Below are 27,515 nucleotides of genomic sequence, written 5' to 3'. Positions count from 1 at the left end.
ATGACAAAAGTAATTGAAGGGACATAATCTTTTTGGCTCACTTATATCAAAGTGCTTCGAGAGTAATAAAGTTCGATAAGCCAGATGCTCCCCTAACTCTAATGGCATGTCACATACCCCATCACCCATATACTTTACATGTTTATTCTACAACAGAGTGACAGACTAGTAATTAGTAAAACTAATGAAATTCATTGAATATATAAAGAGAAGTGTGTTTCTCTTGGTCTTTCACTTCTGTTCCTGTGAGGAATTTCCATGTCTTGCTAGAATATAGGAAACCTAGAACAAATCATTAGTCACATAAATGCCGCATCAATCGTCGTGGTTTTTCAGATTATAAGAGTATTAGGATTTCGGATTTAGCAACCGCATCAGTCAATCTAAAATTGTGCAAAATACAAAAAGTGGTTAATTTTACACATTTTATCCAAAAAAACACCCACATCAGCACTTGCAAAATTATGGATATATATAAAAATGCTATAATAAGAGCAACCACATTAGTCAATGCAAAAGTGTAAGGTTCACTTGCATCAAAATGCTACATAATCTTTTTGGCTCACTTACATCAAAAGTGTAAGATTCCCCTGCATTAGGCTGAAAACTTATTAGTTCAGGATTCAAAGAGCAAGGCCCAAGAATAAAACATTCTACAACTAGAGAAATTGAGACCGCATCAATAATACCCCTCAAAGGAAAACAAACAAAACAAAAGGCCGAATATTAATAAATGAAAATAACATAGCCTCCTGATGATGCTGGAAATAATACCACCAGTGAGTCACACGTTCCTCGTACGATCGCAAATGGCACCTGCACAACGAAAAGGAATAACCTAGCAGGGAGTACCGGTGTGGTACCGGCCAAACACCCTCCGAAGGTCAAGTTAGACTTATTCTCACTGCTCTAGAGTGCCAGAGAGGGTAAATTATGCGTACCTTGGTTTGTGAGAGTGCTTGGGTTTTTATAGTAGCGAGGGCTGCCCCTCTTTTCCTTGGAGTAGAAGTCTTTTCCTTATAGGAGTCTTCTTGGGCGTATTTTACGGGATTCTTTCCATATAGGAGTCCTTAGGTTTCATGAAACGTGGGGAGCAAGTTATTTACTCGTGCACGTAAACGTGCAGAACAATCATTCCATAGACTGACGCCGTCAGTTTATGTTATCCCGTCAGTCTACGCTTATTCCGTCAACTTCCGGACGTTCGGACCTATGTGTAGTTCTTTTACTTCAGGTCACCGTCAGCCTTGGAGGAATGCTGACGGCAAAACCATCTCGTCACCCTTGTCAAGTCTGTCCCGTCACCCCCTTTGTCAAGTCTGTCCCGTCATCCTTGCCAGCATAATTTTATCCTCATCACTTGCCCCCTACTCCATACCTCCGTCAGACTCTGTACTGACGGGCTATGGAGTTTGTTTTCAAAAGAGACAAAAATATCGTTTGCGTGGATCTGTGCATTTAATGCCTTGGACAGGTGGCTCGTTCCCATTGGCTTCACTTCTGACGAGACGTCGCTTCGTCTTCCGCGCCATTTTTTCCATATATAAACAGCGCTTTTCAGTCATTTTTCACTATTTCAACCTTGCTGATCTTGTGGAGAGACAGACCGTCGCCCACCTTTCGTCAGCTTCACTTCCGTCAGCTTATCCGTTGCTGTCTCTAGGGCCATCCAGAAGGCCTACATACCGGTAAGTTTTCATCTTCTCTCCTTCCTTCTTTTTCTTTTTATTTTTGCCTCATTAGTGAGGCCGTCAGCCTAGGTACTTAGTTTGAACCCGTCACTTGTAAGTAGTCAGATGTCGAGTGACGCGTCTTGTGACGAGTCGTCAGTCCGCGAAGGAGCGGGCTACGATGAGACCTTTGGTTCTGGAAACGAGTCAGACTTCTCCCTCCCGTCAGAGAGAGAGTCGTCAGCCCAATCTCCTGACGGCGATGAGAGTTTTGCTGAGGGAGATGAGGATGAGGGAAGAGGGGATGAAAACGGCGGGGGTGGAATGGATGTTGACGGAGAGGATAGTGACGGGGATGAGAGATCCAGTGAAGGAACCTCGGAGGGTACCTTAGATAACCGTCCCTTCATTCTTCCTGAGGATTGGGCCGTCAACAGATTTTTTCCTGGGATGAGTGGTAAAGTTTTTAGGGAGTTACGGGTTCGCTATCAAATCCCAGACCACATCCCCATCCGTCTCCCTAGAGAGGGTGAGAGGTGTTACTCCGGGCGGACAGCGGACGTCGGCATGTATGACGCCATGTTTGCTGCAGGCCTGAGGTTACCGTTGACGGCTCTGCATCGTCAACTAGCTGACTTCCTTGGAATATCCGTCACCCAGGTTGCCCCAAACGCCTGGAGGACTTTTATAGGAGCTGAAATCCTATGGGGTAGCCTTAGTGGAGGACACCGTCAGCTTACACTAGGAGAATTCTTTTATTGTTATAGGCCTCACCACATTGCCTCGTCTAAGGGGACTTATCACTTTAATGCTCGAGAGAAAGGGCTACGGTTAGTGTCAGATATGCCGGACTCAAATAGGAACTGGAAGAGTAGGTATTTTTTTGTTGAAGGGACTGACTGGGTCTGCCGTCAGGAGGAGTGGGCGACGATGCCCCGTGGTTATTTTGACAACACCTGGGCCTTCGTCAAGGATTCAGGTTAATCCCGTCACCCATGAGGCTCGTGCGTTTTTTGAGGCGACGGTACTAACACTTGTTATTTTTTTTTTCAGCTTATACCCGTCCGCATATAACTGACGAGCAGGAGGAGTTCATCCAACGGATTCTAGAAATCCCTTTGGAAGACCGTAAGTGCAGGGATTTGATCACCCTTGACACCCTCCATTTATACTGTGGGGGCCCAGATCCGTCAGCGGAAGCTCGTAGGTTGGAAGAGTTTGCGCGACGACGTGAGTAGACTTTTATTTTCCCGTCAGTTTCATTCTTTCCGTCACTTTTCCTAAAGTGTTTCTTTGTGTTGTAGAGATGGAATCCGCGAAGCAAAGGATACGGGCCGCCGCAGCTCGTCAGAAGGAAGAGAGGAAGGCCAAGGAAGCAGGGGGGAAGCCTCGTCAACCCTCACGGCCGTCGCCAAAGTGGCGAAGAGGAAACCTGACGGGAGTGACGGCCGTCCATCAAAAAAGACTGCCGTCACTCCGTCAGATGAACCATTGAAGGAGAAGTCCCCTCCGACGTCTGGCCATGGCGCGGGAAAGGGGGTGATGACTTCTACTGGTCCCGTCAACGAGGGTCCGTGCCGTCTCCTAACCCACAAGGAATATGCCATCGGGGAGGTTGAATCTCTGATAAAACCAACGGACATGGAGCCATGTGATCAAGTGGGGACGGAGGATTTAGGGGCGTCGGCCCTCTTTGATCTCTCCAGGGTAGGTTTCTCACATTTTTGAGTTGAACATGCCGTATCTTGTTTTGGTGTACTTTTTATCTGATGGATACGCTCTTTTAGGCCTTGGTTCGCGTCAAAGCCCTTCGTGACTGTTGCGTGGCGAAGGAGGGGGTCGTCAGCCGAGTTCGTAGCCACAACAGGAACCTGTTGAATCAGCAGGCTCAATACAAGGAAGCCGTCCGTCTCCTTAACCAGGAGCTGCAGGAGGTTAAGGAAAAACTGACGGCGGTTAATGGCCAGAACGACAAGCTCCAAGGAGAAGTGACGGCTCTGGAGGAGAAGTTACAGACGGCGGGGACTGACGTGATTAGAGACTTCAAAGTGTCGCAGTCTTTTATCGACTCGTGTGGTCAGTATTACGGCACTGGGTTCGATGATTGCCTTCGACAGGTCGCGTCAGCCTTTCCGGAGCTGGACTTGTCTGGGATCACAATGGATGACGGAGACGATGGCTCTCTTCAGCCTGGCACTACTCCGGAGCATGACGGCAGTGTAGTCCTGGCACAGCCTGCTGCTAACCCTACAGCTTCTGATTCTCTAGCCGTGATCGTGGACGTTGAAGATCATCTGGCTGACGGCAACCCAACTGACGTTCCTTCTGCTTAATTGTAGCCATGCATAAAACTGTTTCTTTTTAAATTTTTTGGGAAAACAGTTGTAATTTTTAAACAGTTTGTAGTTTTTAAACCATGTTTAAGTACCTTTGTCGTTTATGTACAGTTGCACACGTATTTCATTTCGGTAGCTTTTATCTTTAAAAATTCCCGTCTGCTTGGGATACGTCAGTTCTTTCAACTGTTGGAGACCCCGTCAGCTTTATGACCGTCGGTTTACAGCTCTTGGTTGGTCTCTTCTGACCGTTAGTTTAGTTTTTTTTTTTTTTTTTTTTTTTTTTTTTTTTTTTTTTTTTTTTAGTTTTAGCCTTTTTGACCGTCATTTTTTCGGCCTTGGCCTTGATGTGTTGACACCTTTTTGGTCCGTCAGCTTTCAGGCATTCGATGTCTTTTGACATCCTTTTTCCTTGGTCCGTCAGTTTTGAGGACCTTGTACATATGATGGTTGTTCCATCTTATTGGACCGTCAGCCTTTTAGCTTTTGGCTTTTTAGGACCGTCAGCTTCTTGGCCTTGGCCTTGATGTCATTTGACATCGATGTCTTTTGACATCTTTTTCCTCGGTCCGTCAGTTTTGAGGACCTTGTCCATATGATGGTTACTCCATCTTATTGGACCGTCAGCCTTTTAGCTTTTGGCTTTTTAGGACCGTCAGCTTTTTGGCCTTGGCCTTGATGTCATTTGACATCTTTTTGGTCCGTCAGTTTTTAGGCGTCGATGTCTTTTGACATCTTTTTTCTCGGTCCGTCAGTTTTGAGGACCTTGTCCATATGATGGTTACTCCATCTTATTGGGCCGTCAGCCTTTTAGTCTTTTAGCCTTTTCGGACCGTCAGCTTCTTGGCCTTGGCCTTGATGTCTTTTGACATCTTTTTGGTCCGTCAGCTTTTAGGACCTTGTGTTGTGGACTTAGTCGTCCTAGAATATGAGATTAGTGAACCGTAGAAAGAATAAATACTCCAGCAATTTCTGAATAAACTCCTCTTATTGGCATGCATTTAAATAAAAGTAATTGAAACCGAATCCTGCCCTTCGGGCTAAAAAGTATTTGTTGCAAAAAAGAAAAAACTAAAGTAAATGATAAATCCGATGAGTAAAACTAAAGTTTGCTGGAATAACAAAAATAGGTCGGTCTTCATGCTGTCGCTCCTATTGGTAATACTTCCGTAGGTGTTCGGCGTTCCATGGGTGTGGTAGCTTCTGTCCTTCCAATGTCTCTAGGTGGTAAGTACCTTTTCTCTGCCACGATGTAACTCGGTAAGGTCCTTCCCAATTGGGGCCGAGTTTCCCTTGAGTAGGGTTCCTAGCGGCACCCATGACCTTTCTAAGAACAAGGTCTCCAACTTGGAAGTCTCTATGTCGGACTCGAGAGTTGTAGTGTTTGGCCATGCGGTCCTGGTATCTGACGAGCCTTTGTTCTGCTGCTGCTCTGATCTCGTCCACTAGGTCGAGCTGTAGTCGCATAGCCTCGTCGTTTTTGTTCTTATCATGGTTGTGCACCCTGTAGCTTGTGAGTCCAACTTCGGCTGGGATAACTGCTTCGCCTCCGTACGTCAGTCGGAACGGTGTCTCTCCCGTGGGTGTTCTTGCCGTCGTCCTGTATGCCCATAGTATACTTGGCAATTCTTCGGGCCATATACCCTTTGCCCCCTCGAGCCGAGTCTTGATAATCTTGAGTAAGGATCGGTTCGTGACTTCGACCTGTCCATTAGCTTGAGGGTGGGCGGGGGAGGAGTAGTGATTCTTTATTCCTAACTGTGAGCAAAAATCCCGGAAGGGGTCGTTGTCGAACTGTCTCCCGTTGTCCGAGACAAAGACTCTAGGAATGCCAAACCTGCATATGATACATCTCCAGACAAAGCTCCGCACGTTCCTTTCTGTAATCGTTGCCAAAGCTTCAGCTTCCACCCATTTTGTGAAATAGTCGATGCCTACTACCAGGAATTTTAGCTGTCGTACGGCTGTAGGGAATGGTCCCATAATATCTAATCCCCACTGTGCGAATGGCCATGGGGCTGTCATCGGGGTCAACTCTTCAGTTGGTTGTCTAATAATATTGCTGAACCTTTGGCATTTGTCGCAGGCCCTGACGTAGGCTTCGGCATCCTTCTGCATGGTGGGCCAATAATACCCTGCTCGCACAAGCTTGTGTACCAACGATCTAGACCCTGAGTGGTTTCCGCAGATTCCTTCATGTACTTCTCTCATGACGTAGTCTGCCTCTTCCGTACCCAGGCATCTCAGATATGGTCGGGAGAAACCTCTTTTATACAGGATGTCTTTTATCAGGACAAACCTCGCCGCCTGGACTTTAAGTTTCCTTGCAGCTTCCTTTTCGTCTGGTAAGACCTCGTTTTTTAGGTACGAAACTAATGGCGCTGTCCAGCTACCATCGGAGCATACTTCCTGCATGTTGCTGAGATCTATTAGTGGGGAAAGTTGTACGAAAGAGAGTACATTACCAGGGATGACCATTTGTTCAGCTGAAGCGGCCTTCGCGAGACGGTCGGCCCTCTCGTTTTCTTCTCTGGGAATTTGGACGACTTTGGCTTCTAGGTCACCCACCCTCGTCCTTACTTCATCAAGGTACCTTTTCATCTTTTCGCCCTTGCAATCGTAGTCTCCGTTTATTTGGTTAGTGATGACCTGTGAATCGCAATGGATGACTACCTTCGCGGCTCCTGCTGCTTTGGCGAGGTCAAGTCCCGCTATCAGAGCCTCATACTCCGACTCATTGTTGGTGGCAGGGAAGTCGAGACGGACCATACATTCGATGGTGTCTCCTTCGGGCGATAGTAGCACAATGTCGGCCCCTGCGGCTTGCCTGTTGGACGATCCGTCCGTATATATGCTCCATTGAGGGGACTCTGTTGCCCCCTTGTCTTTGTCATGAGTGAACTCAGCTATAAAGTCGGCGACGATCTGTCCTTTGATAGCGGTCCGCGGGCGATATTGAATGTCAAATTCGCTCAGCTCTATAGCCCATAGCGCCAATCGTCCCGCAGCCTCGGGGCTGCTCATTGCCCGTCGCAAAGGCTTGTCAGTCAGGACGTTTACAGTATGAGCTTGGAAGTATGGTTTGAGTTTACGGGCTGCCGTAACTAATGCGAAGGCAAGTTTCTCCATGGGCGGGTATCTTTCTTCGGCACCGTGAAGCGCTCGGCTTGCGTTGTACACGGGTTTTTGCACTTTCTCTTCTTCTCTGACCAGGGCCGCGCTAACGGCTGCGGGGGAGACGGCTAGATAGAGAAAAAGTTCTTCTCCCGGCTGCGACGGGCTTAGCAATGGTGGGGAGGAGAGGTAAGCCTTTAATTCTTTGAAGGCTTGCTGGCATTCGTCAGTCCACTCGAAGGATTTCTTTAATGTTCGGAAGAAGGGCAAGCATTTGTCCGTCGCCCTTGACACGAACCTGTTTAGCGCCGCTATCTTTCCATTGAGGCTTTGCACCTCCTTCACATTTCTTGGTGGTGCCATATCCATAATGGCCCGGATCTTGTCCGGGTTCGCCTCGATTCCCCTTTAAGATACCATGAATCCCAAGAATTTTCCTGCCGTCACTCCAAAGGCGCATTTCCCCGGATTGAGCTTCATGTTGTAGGAGCGAAGTGTGTCGAACGTTTCTTTGAGATCTCCTAGATGATCTTCCTCCCTTCGGCTTTTGACTAGCATGTCGTCTACGTAGACCTGGACATTCCTCCCAATCTGTTGCGCGAACATTTTGTTCATGAGCCTTTGGTACGTTGCGCCTGCGTTTTTTAGGCCGAAGGGCATGACCTTGTAACAGAAGAGGCCTTGGCTGGTTACGAACGACGTTTTCTCCTGGTCCGCTTCGTGCATTCGGATTTGGTTATACCCCGAGAAAGCGTCCATGAAGCTCAGCAACTGGTGTCGGGCTGTAGAGTCTACTAGGACATCAACCCTCGGGAGGGGGTAGCTATCCTTGGGGCAGGCCTTGTTAAGGTCGGTGAAGTCCACACACATCCGCCACTTTCCGCTTGCTTTTTTGACCATTACTACATTTGCTAACCAGTCGGGATAGTATACTTCCCTAATGAAGCTTGCTTCCTGTAGCTTCCTGACTTCCTCTGCTATGGCTCGGTCTCGCTCAGGGGCAAACACCCTCTTCTTTTGTCTGATAGGTGGAAAGGCAGGCGACACATTCAACCTGTGCACCATGACCGAAGGATCTATTCCCGACATATCCTCATGGCCCCATGCGAATACGTCTTGATTGCATCTGAGGAAGGTTATGAGTTCCTGACGGACCGTGGGGTTAGCGAGCGTTCCAATTCTGGTCGTCCGGCCTGGGTCGGAACTGTCAAGGGGTATCTCTTCTAATTTCTCAACCGGCTCCGTTACCGTCCGGTGCTCTTCTATGCTTAAGGCCTGAAACTGATCCTCCATTTCCATCATGGCTATGTAACATTCGCGTGCGGCCATCTGACTCCCGCGCAGCTCCCCTACTCCGTAGTCAGTTGGGAACTTTATCATCAGGTGGTAAGTGGAGGTCACCGCCTTCCATGAGTTGAGCGTGGGTCTCCCGAGGATAGCGTTGTAAGCTGACGAGCAGTCAACCACCAAGAATGTCACCTCCCTGGCTATCTGTTGAGGGTAATCACCTACAATTACGGATAATGTGACCGCGCCCAGTGGGAATACTCGGCTCCCGCCAAAGCCAACGAGTGGGGCATTTGTTGGGATCAGTCGTTCCTTGTCGATTCTCATCTGTTGGAATGCTGTGTAGTACAAGATATCTGCTGAGCTGCCATTGTCGATCAGCACCCGGTGCATGTTGTAATCTCCTACACGCAAGCTGACGACGAGTGCATCGTCATGTGGATGGTGAAGGCGTCTCGCGTCTTCTTCTGAGAATCCGATTATGGGACCCTCTCTCCGCGCTATCTTTGGTACGACTCCCGTCAGTTGAACATTTTGTACCATCCGAAGGTAGGTCTTGCGGGCCTTCTTGGATGTCCCGGCGACAGCCGTTCCTCCTACGATCATCCTTATATCTCCGATCGGGGGCCTCGGGCGCTCATTATCCCGTCGAGGACGTTGGTCTTGTTCGGGGGGATCCGTTTTCTCCTTGCTAACGAATCTCTGCAGCTTTCCTTGTCTAATGAGGGCTTCAATCTGCTGCTTGAGGTCATAGCAATCAGCTGTGTCGTGGCCGTGGTCGCGATGGAATCGGCAATACTTATCCCGGGAACGTTTGTTGGGGTCGCTTTTCAGTTTTCCCAGGAACGTCAGAGCCTCTTCGTCCTTAATTTGCATAAGGACTTGATCTATCGGGGCTGTTAGCGGAGTGAAGCTCGTGAACCTTCCCCCTAGGGGTTTGGTGCGCCTTTCGTCCCTTCGGTCTCCTGTTCTTGCCTTCTTCCGGCCTTGGTCCTGTCAATTGTCTTCCTGCCTTTCTCTTTTCCTGGGCCTCTCTTCCCGAGCTAACAGCGCATCTTCAGCGTTCATATACTTCGTGGCGCGATAAAGTACTTCCGACATGGTTTTTGGGTCATTTTTATATAGGGAAAACAGAAACATACCCTTCTTCAAGCCATTCGTGAATGCCGCAACAAGTATTTTATCGTCGGCTTCGTCGATCGAGAGCGTCTCTTTGTTGAAGCGGGAGATGTAGGCTCTTAAAGTTTCACCTTCTTGCTGCTTCATACTCATCAAGCAAGCCGTAGACTTCTTGTATCGATGGCCTCCAATGAAGTGTGCGGTAAACTGAGCGCTAAGCTCTTTGAAGGTGTTGATGGAGTTCGGCGTTAGTCGGCTGAACCAAATTCTTGCTGCGCCCTTCAGCGTTGTAGGGAAGGTCCTACACATGATGGCGTCCGCAACTCCTTGAAGGTGCATTAGGGTCTTGAAGGTTTCCAGGTGGTCCAGTGGGTCCTTGACTTCGTCATAACTGTCTATCTGTGGCATGCGGAACTTACTTGGTAAAGGGTAGGTGTTGACGGTGGCGGTGAACGGCGAGTCAGTTCGGTTGACAAGGTCGTCAAGGTCGCTTGATACTCGTCCCTTGAGAGCATTCATCATTACCTCCATTTGTTCCTTCATGGCTTGCATCTCTGCGATAACAAGTGGTGGAGTGGTTTCTGCGAGGGAGGGGATGCTCGTGTTTTGCTGTTCTGGTTTGCTCGGGGCGTTGCTGGCCTGGGGTCCTTCCTGGTTTCTTCTGTCGGTGCTGGTTCCTTCTTGATCTGCTCCATGGTTGTTGGGAGCTGCATTTTTTTGTCTCAGTTGCTCTTCCAGCTCGTGGTTTTGTTTGGTGAGGCGCTCCACGGCGGCGGCGAGTGTCCTCACCTGTCTTTCAAGCGCGGTCGTAGGGGCTTCTTCTTCTTGCATGTCGTTGGTGGTCGCCATTGAGCGAGTGAGTACCATGTAACTCTTCTGTCTGGGAAGCGAAAATGTGCTAAAACGTTTCCCACAGACGGTGCCAACTGATGATGCTGGAAATAATACCACCAGTGAGTCACACATTCCTCGTACGATCGCAAATGGCACCTGCACAACGAAAAGGAATAACCTAGCGGGGAGTACCGGTGTGGTACCGGCCAAACACCCTCCGAAGGTCAAGTTAGACTTATTCTCACTGCTCTAGAGTGCCAGAGAGGGTAAATTATGCGTACCTTGGTTTGTGAGAGTGCTTGGGTTTTTATAGTAGCGAGGGCTGCCCCTCTTTTCCTTGGAGTAGAAGTCTTTTCCTTATAGGAGTCTTCTTGGGCGTATTTTACGGGATTCTTTCCATATAGGAGTCCTTAGGTTTCATGAAACGTGGGGAGCAAGTTATTTACTCGTGCACGTAAACGTGCAGAACAATCATTCCATAGACTGACGCCGTCAGTTTATGTTATCCCGTCAGTCTACGCTTATTCCGTCAACTTCCGGACGTTCGGACCTATGTGTAGTTCTTTTACTTCAGGTCACCGTCAGCCTTGGAGGAATGCTGACGGCAAAACCATCTCGTCACCCTTGTCAAGTCTGTCCCGTCACCCCCTTTGTCAAGTCTGTCCCGTCATCCTTGCCAGCATAATTTTATCCTCATCACCTCCAATTTACAACCATTCTGGAAGAAATTCCAAGACATTGTTGCAGCTGATCTTGGCTTTTCTAATATCAAGATCACATATAATTGAAAAAGCCCAAACAAGGAGATAACAACGTAAATAAAATGAGGCATGCAATGCATTACACTTATATATGTGTGTTCACACAACACTAGAGTCACTTTTACTGGACGCTAGATTTATGTCTGCAGCATTGGCTTATATTTCAGACACATGGGATATTTATATTTGAACTGTTCTTCACAACTCAAGTATAGCACAATAGATTGATTTCAAGCAGGCCCACTGCATTTATTATGCAGCAAGTGTAGATGAACTCTGCTTACTGGTGACAGATAACCACTCGTCCTTTTTTTTCTTTTTTCCTTTAGATAAGTGGCAGAGATGAGAGAACTACTCATCCAACAAATAAGTAAATATTTAAGCAACAAATATCGAAATTAAAATGTCATCTTACTTCAAGTAATCCTTTCCATCATATCCTCCAGCAACATAGATTGCACCATTGATTTCTGCTGCAGCAGTCAAATATTTCTGACAAGGGTGAAAAAGGATTCTTAGTTGGATGGACCATACAAAATATCTTAAACATATTCTTCTATGTCATAATATTTTGAATGCAAATGATAGATAGGGTTGTAGGGAATTAACTCAACTTCCCAATCTGTGAGAAACAAAAAATAGAGAAAATACACGCCAAAGAAAAAAAAATTCACACGTACAAGACAGTATTTACGTGATTCGGCAATTTGCCTACGCCCACGGAGTTGCAGAGATTTCACTATTATCAGAGAAAAATACAAAGTGCGGCTACAATATTTTTTCTCTCTCAAAACACGGCAACAACACCCACAATAAAAACCCTAATCACCAAATTCGGTTTCTATATAAAAACGGGCCCAAATTTTTTTTCCCCCATGCAATATTATTTGGGTCGAGTTAGGTCGTTGAACCGGATCAAACAAAACTAGGTTCTACAAAGCCCAACAAGGGTTGGACTTTGGTGTAGGGTTGGACAAATTGGGGAGTTTGTAAGAACTTAAAAAAGAGGTTTTTGTGGTGTTTAGGGGTTGTTGTACAGCAGTATTCCGTAAAAGAGAGAGAAGAAGAAAAGACAAAAAGAGGAAGGGAGAAAAGAACACACTAATAAGTCAAAAAGGCCAACATGCCTCGATACTCAAAAGTCAAAACACTTAATAACTTTATTAATCAACTCTATTTTCCTCTTGGAATACTTTCAGCACAGAAGTACAGTATTTATTTGGATACCACTTATTTTACTGAAATTGAAAATTTATTGTTGAAAGTATTATAAATAAAGGTAAAAATTAGTTGAAATAGTATAGAGGAGCCCATGAATAATACCAAAAAGTGCAATGGAACCTATAAATAGTAGAAAAAATAAATTGAATAGTGAAATAATTTATAATTTTCATTACTTCCCAAACGCACACAGGGAAAAATGGGAATTTGTCTCTAATTTACAAACTATGCAGTAAAATGTTCCTATTTTTTAAACTCAATTTTTTTTAAAATTGAGTTACAAGTGGAACTCGACATTAGCAATATTGAGTTCTATGCATATTTTGCCACTTAAATTTTTTTTGAAAATTTAAGTGAAATTTGATATTAGTAATATCAAGTTTCACTTAAAAATATACATATAGCTCGATTATGAGGATATCAAGTTTTATACAGAACTCAATTTTGTTAAAATCGAGTTTAAAAAACAGGGGTATTTTGCTAAATAGTTTCAAAACAGAAACATTTTACTGCATAATTTGTAAATTAGGGGTAAATTCCCATTTTCACCCCATATATATATATATATATATATAGCGTGTAACTCTAAACAATGTTACACCATCCAATATTTTTTAATTGGATATGAATTTTGACAAATCCACCGTTAGATTACATTATCTTCATATATTCTTCATGCTTACAAAATTTTAAGGTGAACAAAGATTAGTAACCATGTCATCAATCAATTGTTTTAATTCAAGTTTTGTAGTTTAAAATAATGCGTAAAATATGAGTTTATGGATCGAATGGTAAATAACATCTGAGTAACATGAAAATTGACATGAATGTTAAGAACATATTAAACATGCAATTCAACGGTTTGCAAAATCTTAAGGTAATTATAGATTAATAGTCATGTTATCAATTAATTGTTTAAATTCAAGTTTTTATAGTTTTAAATAATACATAAAAGATGAATTTATGGATCGAATGGTAAATAACATCTAATAGACATAAAAATTAGCATAAATGTTAAGAACATATAGAACATGTAATTCAATGGTGGGATTTTCAAAATATGAATTCTATAACAAGTTATTGGATGGTGTAATATTTTGGATTTTTATGTGGTTCAAAAACACCCTCATTAATAAAGGGTAACTTCTCTTAAAAATAAGGTCATAAATGTCAAACACAAATTTCATTTTAAATTCAAAAAAAAAAAAAAAACTCTTAAAATTTAGGATTTTGTTTTCCTTCACGTTCATTTTTTCATTCCCTAAAATTTAGCTTTTTTTTATTCATTTTTCATCCGAATAAAAGTAAAACATCCCAATTTAAAAAATATAAAATAAAAAACTAAGAGAATCTCTAAAATTTAGTCTTTTTCCCCCTCGCGTTCATCTTATTTTTCCTACCAAAACTTTTCCCTAAATCACTAAACCACTTTCAAAAAAGAAATTACAATTACTGTTTATCTGTAAAATTTATCCTTTTTATTTGTTTGAAAATTAAAAATATATATTTCCAAATTATAGTAGATTCAAATTATTAACCTTTACCCCAAAAAAAAAGGGAAAGTTTCTAAGCACACACAACGCACATGTTTAAAGAAGTGTGTATATATATATATATATATATATATATATAAATAAAAGTAAGTATAAAATAGCATGATAGAACCAGCTAGTCGCACACATGAATGAGATTTCCCTAGTCCTATAACATCCCCGGATACATTGAGCATTGGAATTTCCTAAATCCTAATCCTACTCGAATTTCCTAACCAAAGTCGGTTACTGATAAAAGACCCATTGTAGATTACTGATATGTATAAGCGCGCGCGCAAGAGATAAACAATGAAAAATTAATATTAAAATTTTAAAATTAGAAATTAAAAAAAGAAAAAGAAAAAGGAAGTGAGGAAAATTATATTTCGGTCATAGACACAAGCTTCTTAAACATCCCTCTAACCGCAGCTTGCTCAACAATGCTCCTCACAAGGAACCTCTTGATCAAGATGACTGACTTCACTTGTCCTTTTTTAGTCCAAAACAAACCCAAATCACAACTCAGGTTTTTGATTCGATTTGAAGACGCGACGACGTTTTTTATGTTACGGACACGGGAAAATTTGTATTCTAGATCTTTAGATTGGACTCGATATTTTATACTCCTCCATCCTTCCAATGAAAACACAATTGGGCTAAATTTTACCACTCTATGTCCCAATAAAATGGGCCGTCACTCTCTCCCCAAACCCAGCCCAATATTTTTTGACTCATTCGTGTAAACTAAACCAAACTATCTAATCTCTACGTCTCTATACGCATGCATGGTTAATTTGCATAGCATTACTCTATTTGTTAAGATTGCAAAAGCTCTTATACCAATTTACTTTGAGTTTAGTTGATTGTTGTGGATTTTGAGTAAGATAGCATTAATAGTTACACTATTATGTGGCATTCTTGTTATGAGTATAGTAATAAGAGTGTAAGACTCGGGGCAATGATAACTCAAATGACCTTGTTTGAATTATGAACAGATTATTTATATATATATAAAAAAACTTATTGTTCTATAACTCCATACTGGGTAATCTTTGATATTTAAATAATTTGACACACATAGTTTTACACATAAAAAATATAAAAAAAAAGGAAATTAATTCCAGAGAGAGAGAGAGAGAGAGGAACATGGGTGAAAGTCCCTAACGCAAGTGATATTATTGATAGAACTGAAGATCTCCAGGTACTAGCAGTCCATGTCTTGAGATAATTAAGCCATTCAATACAACATGTTGTAGACCTACAATATGAGATTATTACAACATGTTGTTAACTCTGCAACTCGAATTCTTTCCTCCTTAGACCTCTAAGCATTTTGTGCATAAAAAAGTGTCAATTTAACTACAAAGCCTTTGGCTGGTTCTAGATTGATTTAATTCTTAATAGGGAGTAAAATATTAAAATATAGTTTTTTTTTTTTTTTGGCGAAGTATAGAAGTCTAAACTTTAAAATTTTAATTTATATTCTATAGGATACTTTATTATATTTTTTTGTTGAATATTTTATATTATGTATACTATTAAAAAAAACTTCTTATTATAATATTAGGGGAACTGGGCATTTGCCCCTAATTTACACACTATGCAGCAAAATGCCACTGTTTTGAAACAGTTTAATAAAATGCCCCAGTTTTTTAAACTCGATTTTAACAAAATTGAACTCTGTGTAAAACTTGATATCTTAAAAATCAAATTCTATGTATATTTTTTAAGTGGAACCCGATATTAGCAATATCGAGCAAAAAAATTTAAGTGGCAAAATATTCATAAAACTTGACATTGTTAATGTCAAGTTTTACCTATAACTCAATTTTATTAAAATCGAGTTTCAAAACCAGAGGCATTCTGCTAAATAATTTTAAAACAGAAACATTTTGTTGTATAGTCGTAAATTATGAACAAATATCTATATTATCCTATAATATTATATAATAGTTATATTATATATTATTAAGAAAAATTTGTGGGGACAAGGGTGGTCATGACTTGTGATTATTATTATTGTACTGTTTTCCAAGTCCTAAAACATCCCCGGATACATTGAGCATTGGAATTTCCTAATCCTAATCCTACTCGAATTTCCTAACCAAAGTCGATCACCGCCTCAAGCTTTTTTTTTGAGAGATCACCGCCTCAAGCTTCTATAAAAGAAAACAGTACAATAATAATAATCACAAGTCACAACAAAGCTAAGTTCATGCAAACTCGTTCTGCCAACTCAACTTCATTGGAGAATTTCTCAACCAAAAAAAAAAAACTTCATTGGAGAATCAAAATCAGCCATCAGGTACTCAAAAGTTTTTGTTTTTTCTTTAATTCTCTTTTTATATCCTTTTTCTTCTTTTTCTGTATCTACTTTTCACGCTGGTATGGTGAAAATATTCAAACAAGTATTTTTGTAAAGATATGTTAGAAATATGACTGAGTAATTTAAGGATTTGTAATTTATTTATTTTTGTCTCTCTTTTATTTATTCTTTGTAAAGAGTTAAAGACCCGACCTCTGTTGAAAATAATCACAGGTTGGAACTTGGAATTTTATCTTCTTTTTTACCTACTTATTAATATCGTTATTTTTTTGGTTTCTAAATTAGTAAAGTTTGCTATTTGTCACACCCAAAAAAAAAAAAAAAGTATTAAAGTTTGCTATTTATGATTAGCATAGTATTTCTCTATCGCCTTGGATGATTTGGTGAGATAATTATATGACATAATGACACAGGTACCTGATATTTAATTAAAAAGGAAAAAAAGAAGGTTTAAGCCGTGTTGCTTTTTCTAAGAAGCAAATCTGTATAATTAAATCCTAGAAACCAGTCCACACACCAAAATAATAGGGATTACACAAACCGAAATCGACAATGTTCTCTCTTTTTTAATCCAAAAAAAAGAAACCGACAATATTCTTGACTGTCTTTTATATGCACATAGGTTATCACTAGCTACTCTCATTCACAATTGAGTTTCTTGGAGATTCGGCCTTCAAATCTTTGAAGACTCATAAGCAAGAATCTTTGTAGTTGTTTTATTTATTTTTACTTCTCGTTGTGGTTTAATAAGTTAGCATATCGCACAAATTATTCACTTGTAATCTCACAGCATTTTTTTTCCCCTCTAAGACATACTTTTTATTTTCCTGTACTTCCTGTTAATAAACTCCGTGAAATACTTTCAAAATCCTCCTTCAATATATTAGGTTTTACAAATCTTGTCAACACACATATTATTTAGTAAAAATATTTGAAATTAAATATATATTTTAAAATCCTAGGACAATAACTTTTAAGGGTTATATACTTATATCTTTCTTTCTTTCTCATATGTTCAATTCATGATATATAATATTGATCATGGCAATCAGTAAACAAGGGTCCAAGACTCCAAATCTTGACGTGATCTGTTTTTTTTTTTTTTTTTTTTTTTTTTTTTTTGTAAGCTAGTGATGTGAGGTTTAATGGTATAACTTTATATCTTATGTTAATGTTGTTGCTATTCTTGTTGATATCGTAATCGTTGTTGTTATCTTCTTAAGGTTGAAATAAAATTATATAAGAAGTTTGGTTAGTTCAATAGATACTAGATAACTCTATTAGTCTATTGTATTGTTACAGCATTATTTAAAAAAACAAAAATGCTATTGAATTAATACATAGTACATCTAGTTTAGACTTCAAATATTTTTTTATATATAAGTTTTAGAATATTGGAGGGAAGGTTTGAATAAAATTATTTTAAAAACTCTATTTAAAAAACTTTAGCATAAACCTAAAATAATTTTGCTATTCAATTTATCCCGATTTATTATTTTGCTAACATTTTAAATATTGTATAAGGATGAAACGTGACGAGGTACCACAAAACAACAGCGCAAGGGCTCCCATTGCAATCTCTTCTGCTGATCGAAAATATTTAAACTCACTAACTGATTATGTAACCGTTCATAGCTCTCTCTCCCTTAGATTGTGCATTCTTCGATCTCTAAAATGCTTATTTCGAAAGTGCTAATTTTTGTGAAATGACTGTCAGATCTTAGTTGAGATTCGTCGGTGTTTGGGACTGAATAAGAGTAAAGATGAAGCAATAGAGTGCATCTCAACTCAAAGAGATATGCAAATACATCCTGCTTATGTAAAAACTGGTAGGCATCTTCTTATACCTATTAGTTTATATCTAATCAATCATTTCTCTCACACACACACACACACATATATATATATATATATATATATATAAATTACGAAGCAAGGGTGGTGTGAGGATCTCTATTTATTGAATGATGAAGTCTTGATGCTCCAACTATATAACATCTGATATGAAGAGTTGTAATAAATGAAGCAAATAAGTATGAACATATTGAGCTCAACTCCGAGAAAAATTTGTTCATTCTCATTACCTTAGTAAACAAGTAAAGCTTAAGCTCAAGTATAAGCACATATAATTTTTCACAATTCTAGGCAGTAAATCAAACTTTTTAAGTTTTAAACAAAAATAATTCTATTTATTTAACTCAAATAATATAATTTTAACTACAATTTAGCTATTAGTTATTTATATAGATTTGTGAATGTGTGTCGTGGTGATTATGATATATTAAAAAAAGAATAAGTTAATTAAGTTGTTTTCATGAATAAAGTCAAACTTGTTCGGCTTGTGTTTGAAATAAAATTAAATAAACAAAATTTTTTCTTTTTGGAACTAGCAAAAAATCAAGTAATTATGTATGTGGATTTTGTAACCAATTAATAATCTTCTAAAATCATTAGATATGTACAAATTATTATATTCTTTCTTTGTCAAGTTAAGATGGATCTTAGTTTTTTTTTTTTTTTTTTGCATTTTGTAATTCAGTGTGGGAAAGGTTGGAGAAGGAGAATCCTGAGTTTTTTTATAACTATAACAAAGGAATACAACATCGTGAACAGCCAACTTTTACTCCTACAGGTAATTTCTCAGTTTTTCTTTCATGGCCATGAAAAAGCACCACTCTAATTTATGACAATAGCTTTTTAGATATATTAATACTTGTTTTATCAGTCGCTGTTTGATTTACATATTTCTTATCATGTATAGTGAACGATTCTCTGATGGGGTACTCGGCTCAAGAACAGTTTCCTTACCCTGCTTACAATCAACCTCATTTCAACTCCACAAGCCATGGAATACCCAACCATATGCATTATCCCTTTAATGTGGAAAACAAGTGAGATTTCATATTCTTTTGTTCTTTGCTAAGCCATCACTGCTATTAGATTTATGTTTGTGCGACTTGTCACATAATCGTTCATACATGTCTATTAGCTTGTAAATGCTTTGAAATTAATAATAACCTGACTAGCAGCTACTTAGTTCCTGATATATTTATGAATATATGGACGTATACATGATGGAAAGCCTTTCGTCCTGATTCCAATTAGAAGTTAGGTACCTGGCTTTAATATAATGAAAGAGCTCAAATAGCATGTTGTTGTTGGCATATTGGTTAATTGATTAAATTCACTAATTTTTGGGACGATTAAGTTTTGTCTGTGTATAAAAAAAGTTCCTAGATTAATGAAGAGACTATCTTATCTTTCTTTGAATATCTGGCTTGCCAAGTTTACTAATGATGGTTACTTTTTGTCCTTAAAATGAAGTGTGTTGATGGAGAGCTCTGCCGCTAGTATGGTTCAGTTTGTCCCACCAATCAGTTCTACATCATCCACATCCAAAATGATTGCAAATGCTTCATCTAGAGCAAGTTCACAAGGGATTGTAAATGCTTCATCCACAGCAAGTTCACAAGGGCTGAAGCTCGCACAAGATAATGGCGATTTATATACTGAATATCTTTGGGATTATCCCTTGCCACAGCCGACATCAAATGTGTTATCTACGGGTGAGTTGTGATAATATTTGAGATATCATTCGCATAGTGTTTATTTGTTAAGATTGTAAAAGCTCTTATACCAATTTACTTTCAGTTTAGTTGATTGTAGTGGATTTTGAGTAAAATAGCATTTTATACTATTATGTGGCATTCTTGAGAAACATCATGAATCCAAATTGATTTAATCAACAATAAATTCAGTAAGATAATTTTAAAAAAAGTGGAAGTTACAATAATTTCTAAAATGTAAGTTTTTCTTTTAATTTTTATGAAGATTCTGTTATTCTGGCTATATTTTAAAGCCTTTGAAGCTATTCTGATGGATCTTTATCCTGCATCATTGACATATAAATAATTTTGATCCAAATTTTAATAAATACTTGGATTTTCATAGCCTTTATATGACGAAGTTTGAATTTCTCTCCTGCTATTGCTATATAATTTTTACTCTTCATGAGTTTGATTGTTTCTATTGTGGTGGAGTTGTTTGCAGACTCAGGAGCCCTTGGAGCCAATTTTCCTCCTCTGCCAGATAATTTTGAGTTGACGTATGATGAATTAGAAGGTAGTCAAAATTGCATCTCTATACAATTTCGTTTTAGCGTAATGTGCTCCAAGAATATCTTTCTATTAATCTTGTGCAATCAATTAATTATAACAACATTTTTCTTTTTCTTTCAGTTTATGAGCTCATCTCAAAGTGGCAATGAAACTAACCTTGCAATTCGAATCCTTCAAGATCCCAAGCACGCACGAGAATGTGATAATTAAGTTACAAGACTCTTGGATTATATATTTTTATATAAATACATTAATATGAAGTTGTTTATTTTGTACCATGTTTGCAATGTTCAATATTTTTATTTTATTTTATAATAATGTTAATTTTTTAGATTAAATAGCCTAGATTTGTCGTTGGAGAATGTGATTTTAGTTTTTGTACAGCCAAAGATGGGACAATTACTTGTCCTTTGTCAATAATTGACAAAATTTTCAATCAATTGAAATAACCGGATGCATCTATAGAATCTATAGATGCCACTATATTGCTTCTTCTGCCTGATAAATAATTTTAGATTGAAAAAATGTGCTTATCATAATCTGCATCTTCTTGCCATTAGATTCTAAAATCTCATGCCACAAAATTTGAAGAATACACACAAATATACAAACACCTCTACCGTACTCAAAAAGGTTGAGGGTGAAATATAACTCGTTTCAAAATAAACTGAATATATTTGTGGAAATGGCAATTGTGCTTGTTACTACTGCCAGAATAATCATTACTGCTGCCACAATCCTATCCCTTGATGTTGATATACCATGAACATCCCTGTCATTGGAAAAAAGTATAAAAAATTATTAAGCATCAATTTTTTTCGCCTTTTTGGGGAGAGAGTGAGAAAAAGTACCTGATAACAATTGCACCAGGGAAAATGAAGGCTAGGCAGACTGCAGAGGTTGATCCAAGAAATTGAAAAAAGTACCATATATTTGGGATGGCAATTGCAGCTAGGTAGGAGATGGCTAATAGAACAAGGGTGAGGAACAAAAATCTTTTTGTGTCTGTGGCCAAGAGAGGCTTCTTAGGGAAAAGGAATTCATCTATGTTGGCCCTCAACGAGAAGTTCAAAAGAGGAAACACCAGCATAATGTGTAATGCATAGCTTAACCGAACTATTTGATTAAGTAAAGAACCGAATGCTGAACCAGCATTTTGATCAAAATTGACAAGTATGTCTGGCATGATTGAATCCCCAAATAATAGGTACCCAAATAGACCAATGGCAAAGTATATGGCAGCACAAAGTGCTAGTGATATTCGACATGCTGTGATCATATCAGAAGGCTTGCCAAGCTCAAAGCCAATTGGATGAACTGCATGCATTCATCAAAAGCCTTTTTTAGAAAGTTAGGAAATTTAGTGCTTATTTACAGGTGTAAAAGGCTGCTAATACTAAGATCAATGCTAGGACACAACTTTTTTCACAACTGCTGATAGGACTTATTGTGTTAGAGCAATATTACTTTTTACCTGTGTTCACTATGAAAAATGTTGTGTCCCTAATCCCTATATTCGCTGCAAATATTAATGCTCTCTAGTCTGTTCTTACCATTAAAATGAAATGTGAAGGCTGTCACTATGACTGGGACAGCAGTGAAAAGGTCAAAGAATGAGACTTGGTTGTCCAAGTGAGGTAGCATTCTCGGGGTCTCTGTCTTCCCTTCCAGGAGTGCAGAGATTGCCATTGCAGAACTTATGCCAACAAACACTACTGCTAGTAGAACCGATATTGCTGAACTGAACTTCAATGATTCTGGAGACAAACACCAGTGTGATGAAGTAATTGTCAGTAAACATCTATGCTATGAAATTTCAAGATTTACAATCCCAAGCTTCTAACCACTTTGCATATGAAAACACAAGATACTTAAAGAAAAATTAAAACAAAATATTTCGAGCACATCTTGTGCAGAGGTATTCTGGGTGAAAAGTGATCCTTTAGACTTCCTAGAATTAAATCAAACATAAATCATTCATATTCCTGAGCATCATTTCCTAGGAATTTGGATGTCCTGGTTGTGTTTAAATATCAAAGTTAATATCTTTTCAACTAATGAATTTGTTGCTAATGCAAAATATAAATGTGAAACATCAAATATGGAAATTACTGACCTACTCGCCGAAACAGTACTAATGGAAGCATAATGAAGACAACGGTGACTAGCAAAGCAAATTCACGCGAGTTCCACCAGTGAATGCCAAACCATTGTTGTAAAATGCCCAAGTGCACTACTCCTTCAGGCTGGTTTCCAGAGAGGACATCCCCTGAGGAAAGTCAAACAAATACAAATGTGAAATGTGAATTTGTACAATTGTACTCATCATGAATGATCTATATGAACTAATACTCTTTTGCCCATATTCTTACAAGTAGCCCATCCTTAGTCCTCAAATGGCCACAACATTTGGGTTCATAATCATAACTCACATGATCACATTTATGCATCAAACCCGCGTTTTATTCCAATTGGATCAAATCATGTTTAAAATTAACTAAAGTAGTTCCTATAAAAAAATTCTTATAGACAATGATTTTTTTTTTTTTGATACCATAAAAACATGAAATTGAAACTACTAATTGTGTTATACCATGAACCATCAATCACGCACCCAAAAAAAAAAAAAAAACCAAATTTATTTATTATGTCATTAAAATAACATCAATCAAATTTATTGTCACATAGTTTGTAACTTTTTTTAATAGTAAAATTAGTTGTAAAAACCTTCGCTTCTCCGCCATCCATTAACCTTAGCACAATCTGACGCCAACCACCACAATATTCTTAGACTTGTCTCTATATGGTTATCAAAGAAAACATACCGTCCATTTAATTCGATGACAATTCAATAACCTTACTAGACTCCTCAAAATGTCTAATGCTTTGTTAAAAAAACACACACACAAACACAGAATAAAATCTTGGTAAATTTCGATGCTTACCAATAATAATAAGGTACATGATCAAACACCCAAGATTTGTAACCATGACACAAACTTGTGCAGCCACAGCTCCTCCACGACCAAAAGACTCCCTCATGACACCAGCATAAGTTCTTGAGTGACCCGAATGTGTAAACCTCATCAAAAACTCCACTGACACATCAGCCAGCATAGCAATAATCACTATTAGCAAAAAAGCTGGAATTACACCTAGCACCTTAAGGGTGGCCGGAATTGACATAATTCCAGCACCAATTATACTCGTTGCCACATTAAACACCGCCCCCGGTAGCGTTGCATGCTTTATCTCTATCTTCGGCTTGTGTTCTGGTAGGAGTGGCACGTTTATTCCGGCGGCCGGTGACATCCCGGCAATAGTTTTTTCCTACTAGCTTTGAAATAAGACCCTTTTTTTTTGGTTTAAGATTGTTGTCTTCTCCTACGTGAATACGCTTTAATGTTTATATAATATGGTCCGGTACTTGGTGGGGTGGGCAAATTTACCAGAATGTCCTTGGTGTAAGTGAAATGTGATTGGTTTGAATAATTAAAAGAGTGGGTAAGATGGGAATTGAATGAGTTCAATACAACAGGCATGAATCATATAACATTGGCAAGGAAAATAATGCATGTACATTGACAAGGAAAGTGGAATGAACGACAAAAATGAATGTGGACTCAAAAGTGGGTCATGGGAGGGTCTTCTCAGTTCTGAAAATCAAAGGCTTCGAGAGGAGTCATCGCTGGCATGCTCGCAGATTCATCCCGCTCGCAGATTCATCCTATTGTTAACCGTGCTGATTCATCCTATATATTGTTAATCATTACTGTTAAGGCGTGCATCTTAATCCAATTTGGTAACATGTTGATAGAAATTGACACACCATTTGACCGACTACCAATAAAAAAATGTGGATTAATTTATTCATCCAATAAAATTAGTGGCAAAACTCAAATTGAATCTTACCCTTAAGTCTGTGTAATTCATATGGAATAATGCCGATATGCTATTAGAGCTACTGTCTCAAAACAAATGTGTCTAATAATGATTAAAACGATTTATAATTTTTATTAAGTTTATGTATTCCTATGAAATTTGGTATAAATTCAAATTTTGGCCTAATCATATCTAAAAAAAAAAAACTAACCTACATTACATGACACAATAAAACTGCATATGCCCCTAACAAAATTGTGTGTACAATGTTTGTGAGAATTCTATATGTTATATCATTTCTGAAAATACACTTTCTATTTATAATACCCTAACAGCTAGTCAGCTACCGTGAAAGGAATCGAATATTTTATCAAAAGAGGAGGGGAAACTGGAACATGCTTGAGTGATGATGAAACATCTTCTAAACGGGTCCACATAGACATAATTGACAGGCCATAAGTTGAAGTGGTATATACTTGGCAGTATTGTTGCTGACATATATAGGACCGTAAAGCTATAAGAGCATTCACAACAAAAATATTTAAAAATATAATTTTTAATAATTTAAAAAATCATTTTACCTATTTTAACAATTTACTTTTAAATACATTAAATATCAAAGGTTGTATTTTAACTTTTTTTAAGATATGGGTAATTTACTTGTGTACACATGACATTAACCCTTTGTGGGCCAATATGGAATTTATCAAAAAGATTGAAAGTTACATATAAAGTTTGTTTTAATGGGGGCCCTTATTTTATAGCCATCATAACTTTTGGATCAGAAACCAGCACCAGCCAATAGCTTTATTACTTTTTTTATTTTTTAGTGGTACTATTTCTTTCGAATGAGGATATTTGAGCTTCAATCACTTATGTGTAGGGTAATGAGTATGATGGATTATCATTTAAAAAAAAAAAAAAAAAGATAATGTTTATGATGAGTTGATGACTCAGAAAAGAAACATGTGTAGAATGTGTCATGGCATGAACCCTTTTGTCTACAAAAATATCTATAGAGGTCAAATGAATAAGGTTAGGAATATATAAAATGAAACAATTTTGTGTCACAACTTACTACGTGGTGAGTTGTAAGTAGTAAAGATGTGTCTAACATGAATTTACCATCATACTTCTACTACTCACAACCTGCCATGTGGCAAGTTATAGTATAAAATTGTATCATTTTATGTGTTTCTAGCATTAGTAAGATAAAATAGCCATTTCCAATTTTACACATCTGTGAATATAAATAGGTTTTCTTTACCAAAAAAAAAAATATATAAATAGGTTGATTATTTCAAAAATAAATAATGATATCGATGATTGGAAAAGTTGAAAGACCCTATTCCAATTAGAATCATCCCTACTCAAAGAAGAAGAATTCTGATAATAAAAAAAACTATGGATTTATCCAACAGAAATTAAGAACTAAAAAACAAAATTGAAAGGGACAAACTTTGAAATTTTGAGGTAAGGAATCCATCAACAGTTCGACACTTTGACCACAAATGATCTAACACTTCTGCCGTTCTGCGGGGCAAAAATAACACTCTATTTTCTGGCCTCCAAAAAGTCCACATTTATCCGATTTTTCTTTTAGGGTTTTTTGTAATAAAGTAAACACTAAAAAGTTTATTCAGGAAAATTTTATTAACTAAATGAAATTTGCACTAGCTCTTCACAATGGTACAATTGTAAACTTGCAATATCTCCAAACCAAACCCTTTTGGTGAGTTTGGTTCAGCTTTTTGAAAAAGTGCATAATGAAAAAGTGGAGTTTTGTTAAAAGTGCATAATGAAAAAGTGGAGTTTCAAAAAGCTGAGTGTTTGGTAAAAGCTGTTAAAAAGTGCATAATGAAAAAGCTGAGTGTTTGGCTAGCACTTATAAAAGTGGCTTTTTGAGGGATAAATGACCAAAAAGGACAATGTATATATAAGGGAATTTATTTCAAACTTTTTTTTTTTTTTGTGGATGTGAGTTTATTTCATACTTATTAAATCATCTATTTCATATACTTACTAAACAATAATAATAATAATAATAATAATAATAATAATAATAAATATATATATATATATATATATATTATTGGTATTATTTTAATAATGTTTGGGCAATTTTTCTTTTTTAGTGTCATAATTATTTGTTATTACTATTAATGACTTCTTATTAATATTAATTAAATCTAAATAATTTTTATCATCATGAAGCACAAAATAAAAATGTAAAAAGATGATAAAATATACACCAATAATCCAAGTTTAAATTGTACTACATAAAAATGTAAAAACATATAAAATACATATCAATAATCCAAGTTTAAATTGTACAGCACAAAAATGTAAAAAAGATGATAAAAGATGATTAAATTGATCCCTATCATAGTTTTGACCGGTCTCATCATAAAATTTGGTCACTAGATTGGTCCAACCTTCAGTACTAAAGGCAGCACCTCTTGATCTATTCTCGATTTGAATCTGTTCCACACAAAGGTTACAAAAAGTAGTTGTCCAGCTTGGATCATTATCCCATAATGCTCTAGCCTTTTTTGCCTCGGGATTGGAAGTGGTGTTTTTACCCATCTATAAAGTTAACCAGTGAGGTTGAAGCATATTAGCAAAACCATATCAAGCAAACAAAAAAATTAATCATTATTAAACTTTGTCTCTACAATCCTAACCAACTAAGGTATGTCTTAAAGCAACAGAGTTTACACCTGCAAAATATGTCTCTTTCTCTATGTCTATATCCTCCCCCCACCACCACCACACTCACGCATGCACAAAAAGGTATGTCTTAAAGCAAAGTTGTAGGGGCACAAAAATTTTGTGCAGCAAGTTTCTTCACCTATATTGCAAGCGAATTTCTAAAAACCATATGCTAACCATACACATATATTTGAACAATGCATACAATATAAATTATCTAATCTAATGTCAAGTCTCTATGACCACTAGGCCAAGGAACATTTATATTTTTGTTTCATCATAAAATGGGTTTTGGGCAGCATCAAGCAATAATCCAACACAAGGAATGAGCAGATCACACAAGGCCTGTTAGGCTCTTTGCATGGTTAGTGTATGACACTAAAGAAGATAATTTTCTTAAATCAAACTTGTATAACTTGCTTAATTAATTAACTCAGTGTAACTCATTAACAAGTTAAAAATATTTTGAAAATTAACGAACTAATCATGAATATAAAATTTGCATTCAGTCCTAAGGTCAAGCTCATCTTGAACTCAATAATAAAGTGAATAACCAAACTTAATCAAGCACCTTTATACTCATCTAGATTAGGCATGCCTACA

General features: G+C 38.1%; 2 protein-coding genes across 2 annotated transcripts; one reads left to right on the top strand and one right to left on the bottom strand.

The window, feature by feature from the left end:
* Nucleotides 1-7,293: 7,293 nt before the first annotated feature.
* LOC126696668 (uncharacterized) lies at nt 7,294-20,467 on the top strand. The gene is made up of 6 exons (XM_050393354.1): nt 7,294-7,309; nt 18,740-18,832; nt 18,962-19,091; nt 19,525-19,766; nt 20,251-20,322; nt 20,439-20,467. Exons 1-6 carry the CDS (start codon nt 7,294-7,296, stop codon nt 20,465-20,467), a joined length of 582 nt encoding a protein of 193 aa, XP_050249311.1.
* A 381-nt stretch (nt 20,468-20,848) lies between these two features.
* Nucleotides 20,849-23,708, bottom strand: LOC126697810 (amino acid transporter AVT6C-like). The gene is made up of 5 exons (XM_050394916.1): nt 23,264-23,708; nt 22,435-22,587; nt 21,872-22,075; nt 21,170-21,635; nt 20,849-21,090 (listed from the first exon to the last, which is right to left on the bottom strand). The coding sequence occupies exons 1-5, from the start codon at nt 23,628-23,630 to the stop codon at nt 20,976-20,978; spliced, it is 1,305 nt and encodes a 434-aa protein (XP_050250873.1). The 5' UTR covers nt 23,631-23,708; the 3' UTR covers nt 20,849-20,975.
* Nucleotides 23,709-27,515: the final 3,807 nt, after the last annotated feature.

Source organism: Quercus robur, chromosome 8 (assembly GCF_932294415.1).
Source record: "Quercus robur chromosome 8, dhQueRobu3.1, whole genome shotgun sequence".
NCBI lineage: Eukaryota > Viridiplantae > Streptophyta > Magnoliopsida > Fagales > Fagaceae > Quercus > Quercus robur.
The sequence above is the reverse complement of the archived record's forward strand: the minus strand, read 5'-3'. Positions and strand labels throughout refer to the sequence as shown.

Excerpts from the sequence above, each read along its gene's own strand:
- LOC126697810 (XM_050394916.1), bottom strand. The coding sequence starts at position 23,630 with ATGTCACCGGCCGCCGGAATAAACGTGCCACTCCTACCAGAACACAAG. Across the intron at positions 22,588-23,263 it reads CATGTACCTTATTATTATTG|GGGATGTCCTCTCTGGAAAC; the intron begins GTAAGCATCGAA and ends GACTTTCCTCAG. Across the intron at positions 22,076-22,434 it reads AGTACTGTTTCGGCGAGTAG|AATCATTGAAGTTCAGTTCA; the intron begins GTCAGTAATTTC and ends GTTTGTCTCCAG.
- LOC126696668 (XM_050393354.1), top strand. Across the intron at positions 19,767-20,250 it reads ATCAAATGTGTTATCTACGG|ACTCAGGAGCCCTTGGAGCC; the intron begins GTGAGTTGTGAT and ends AGTTGTTTGCAG. Across the intron at positions 20,323-20,438 it reads GACGTATGATGAATTAGAAG|TTTATGAGCTCATCTCAAAG; the intron begins GTAGTCAAAATT and ends TTTTTCTTTCAG.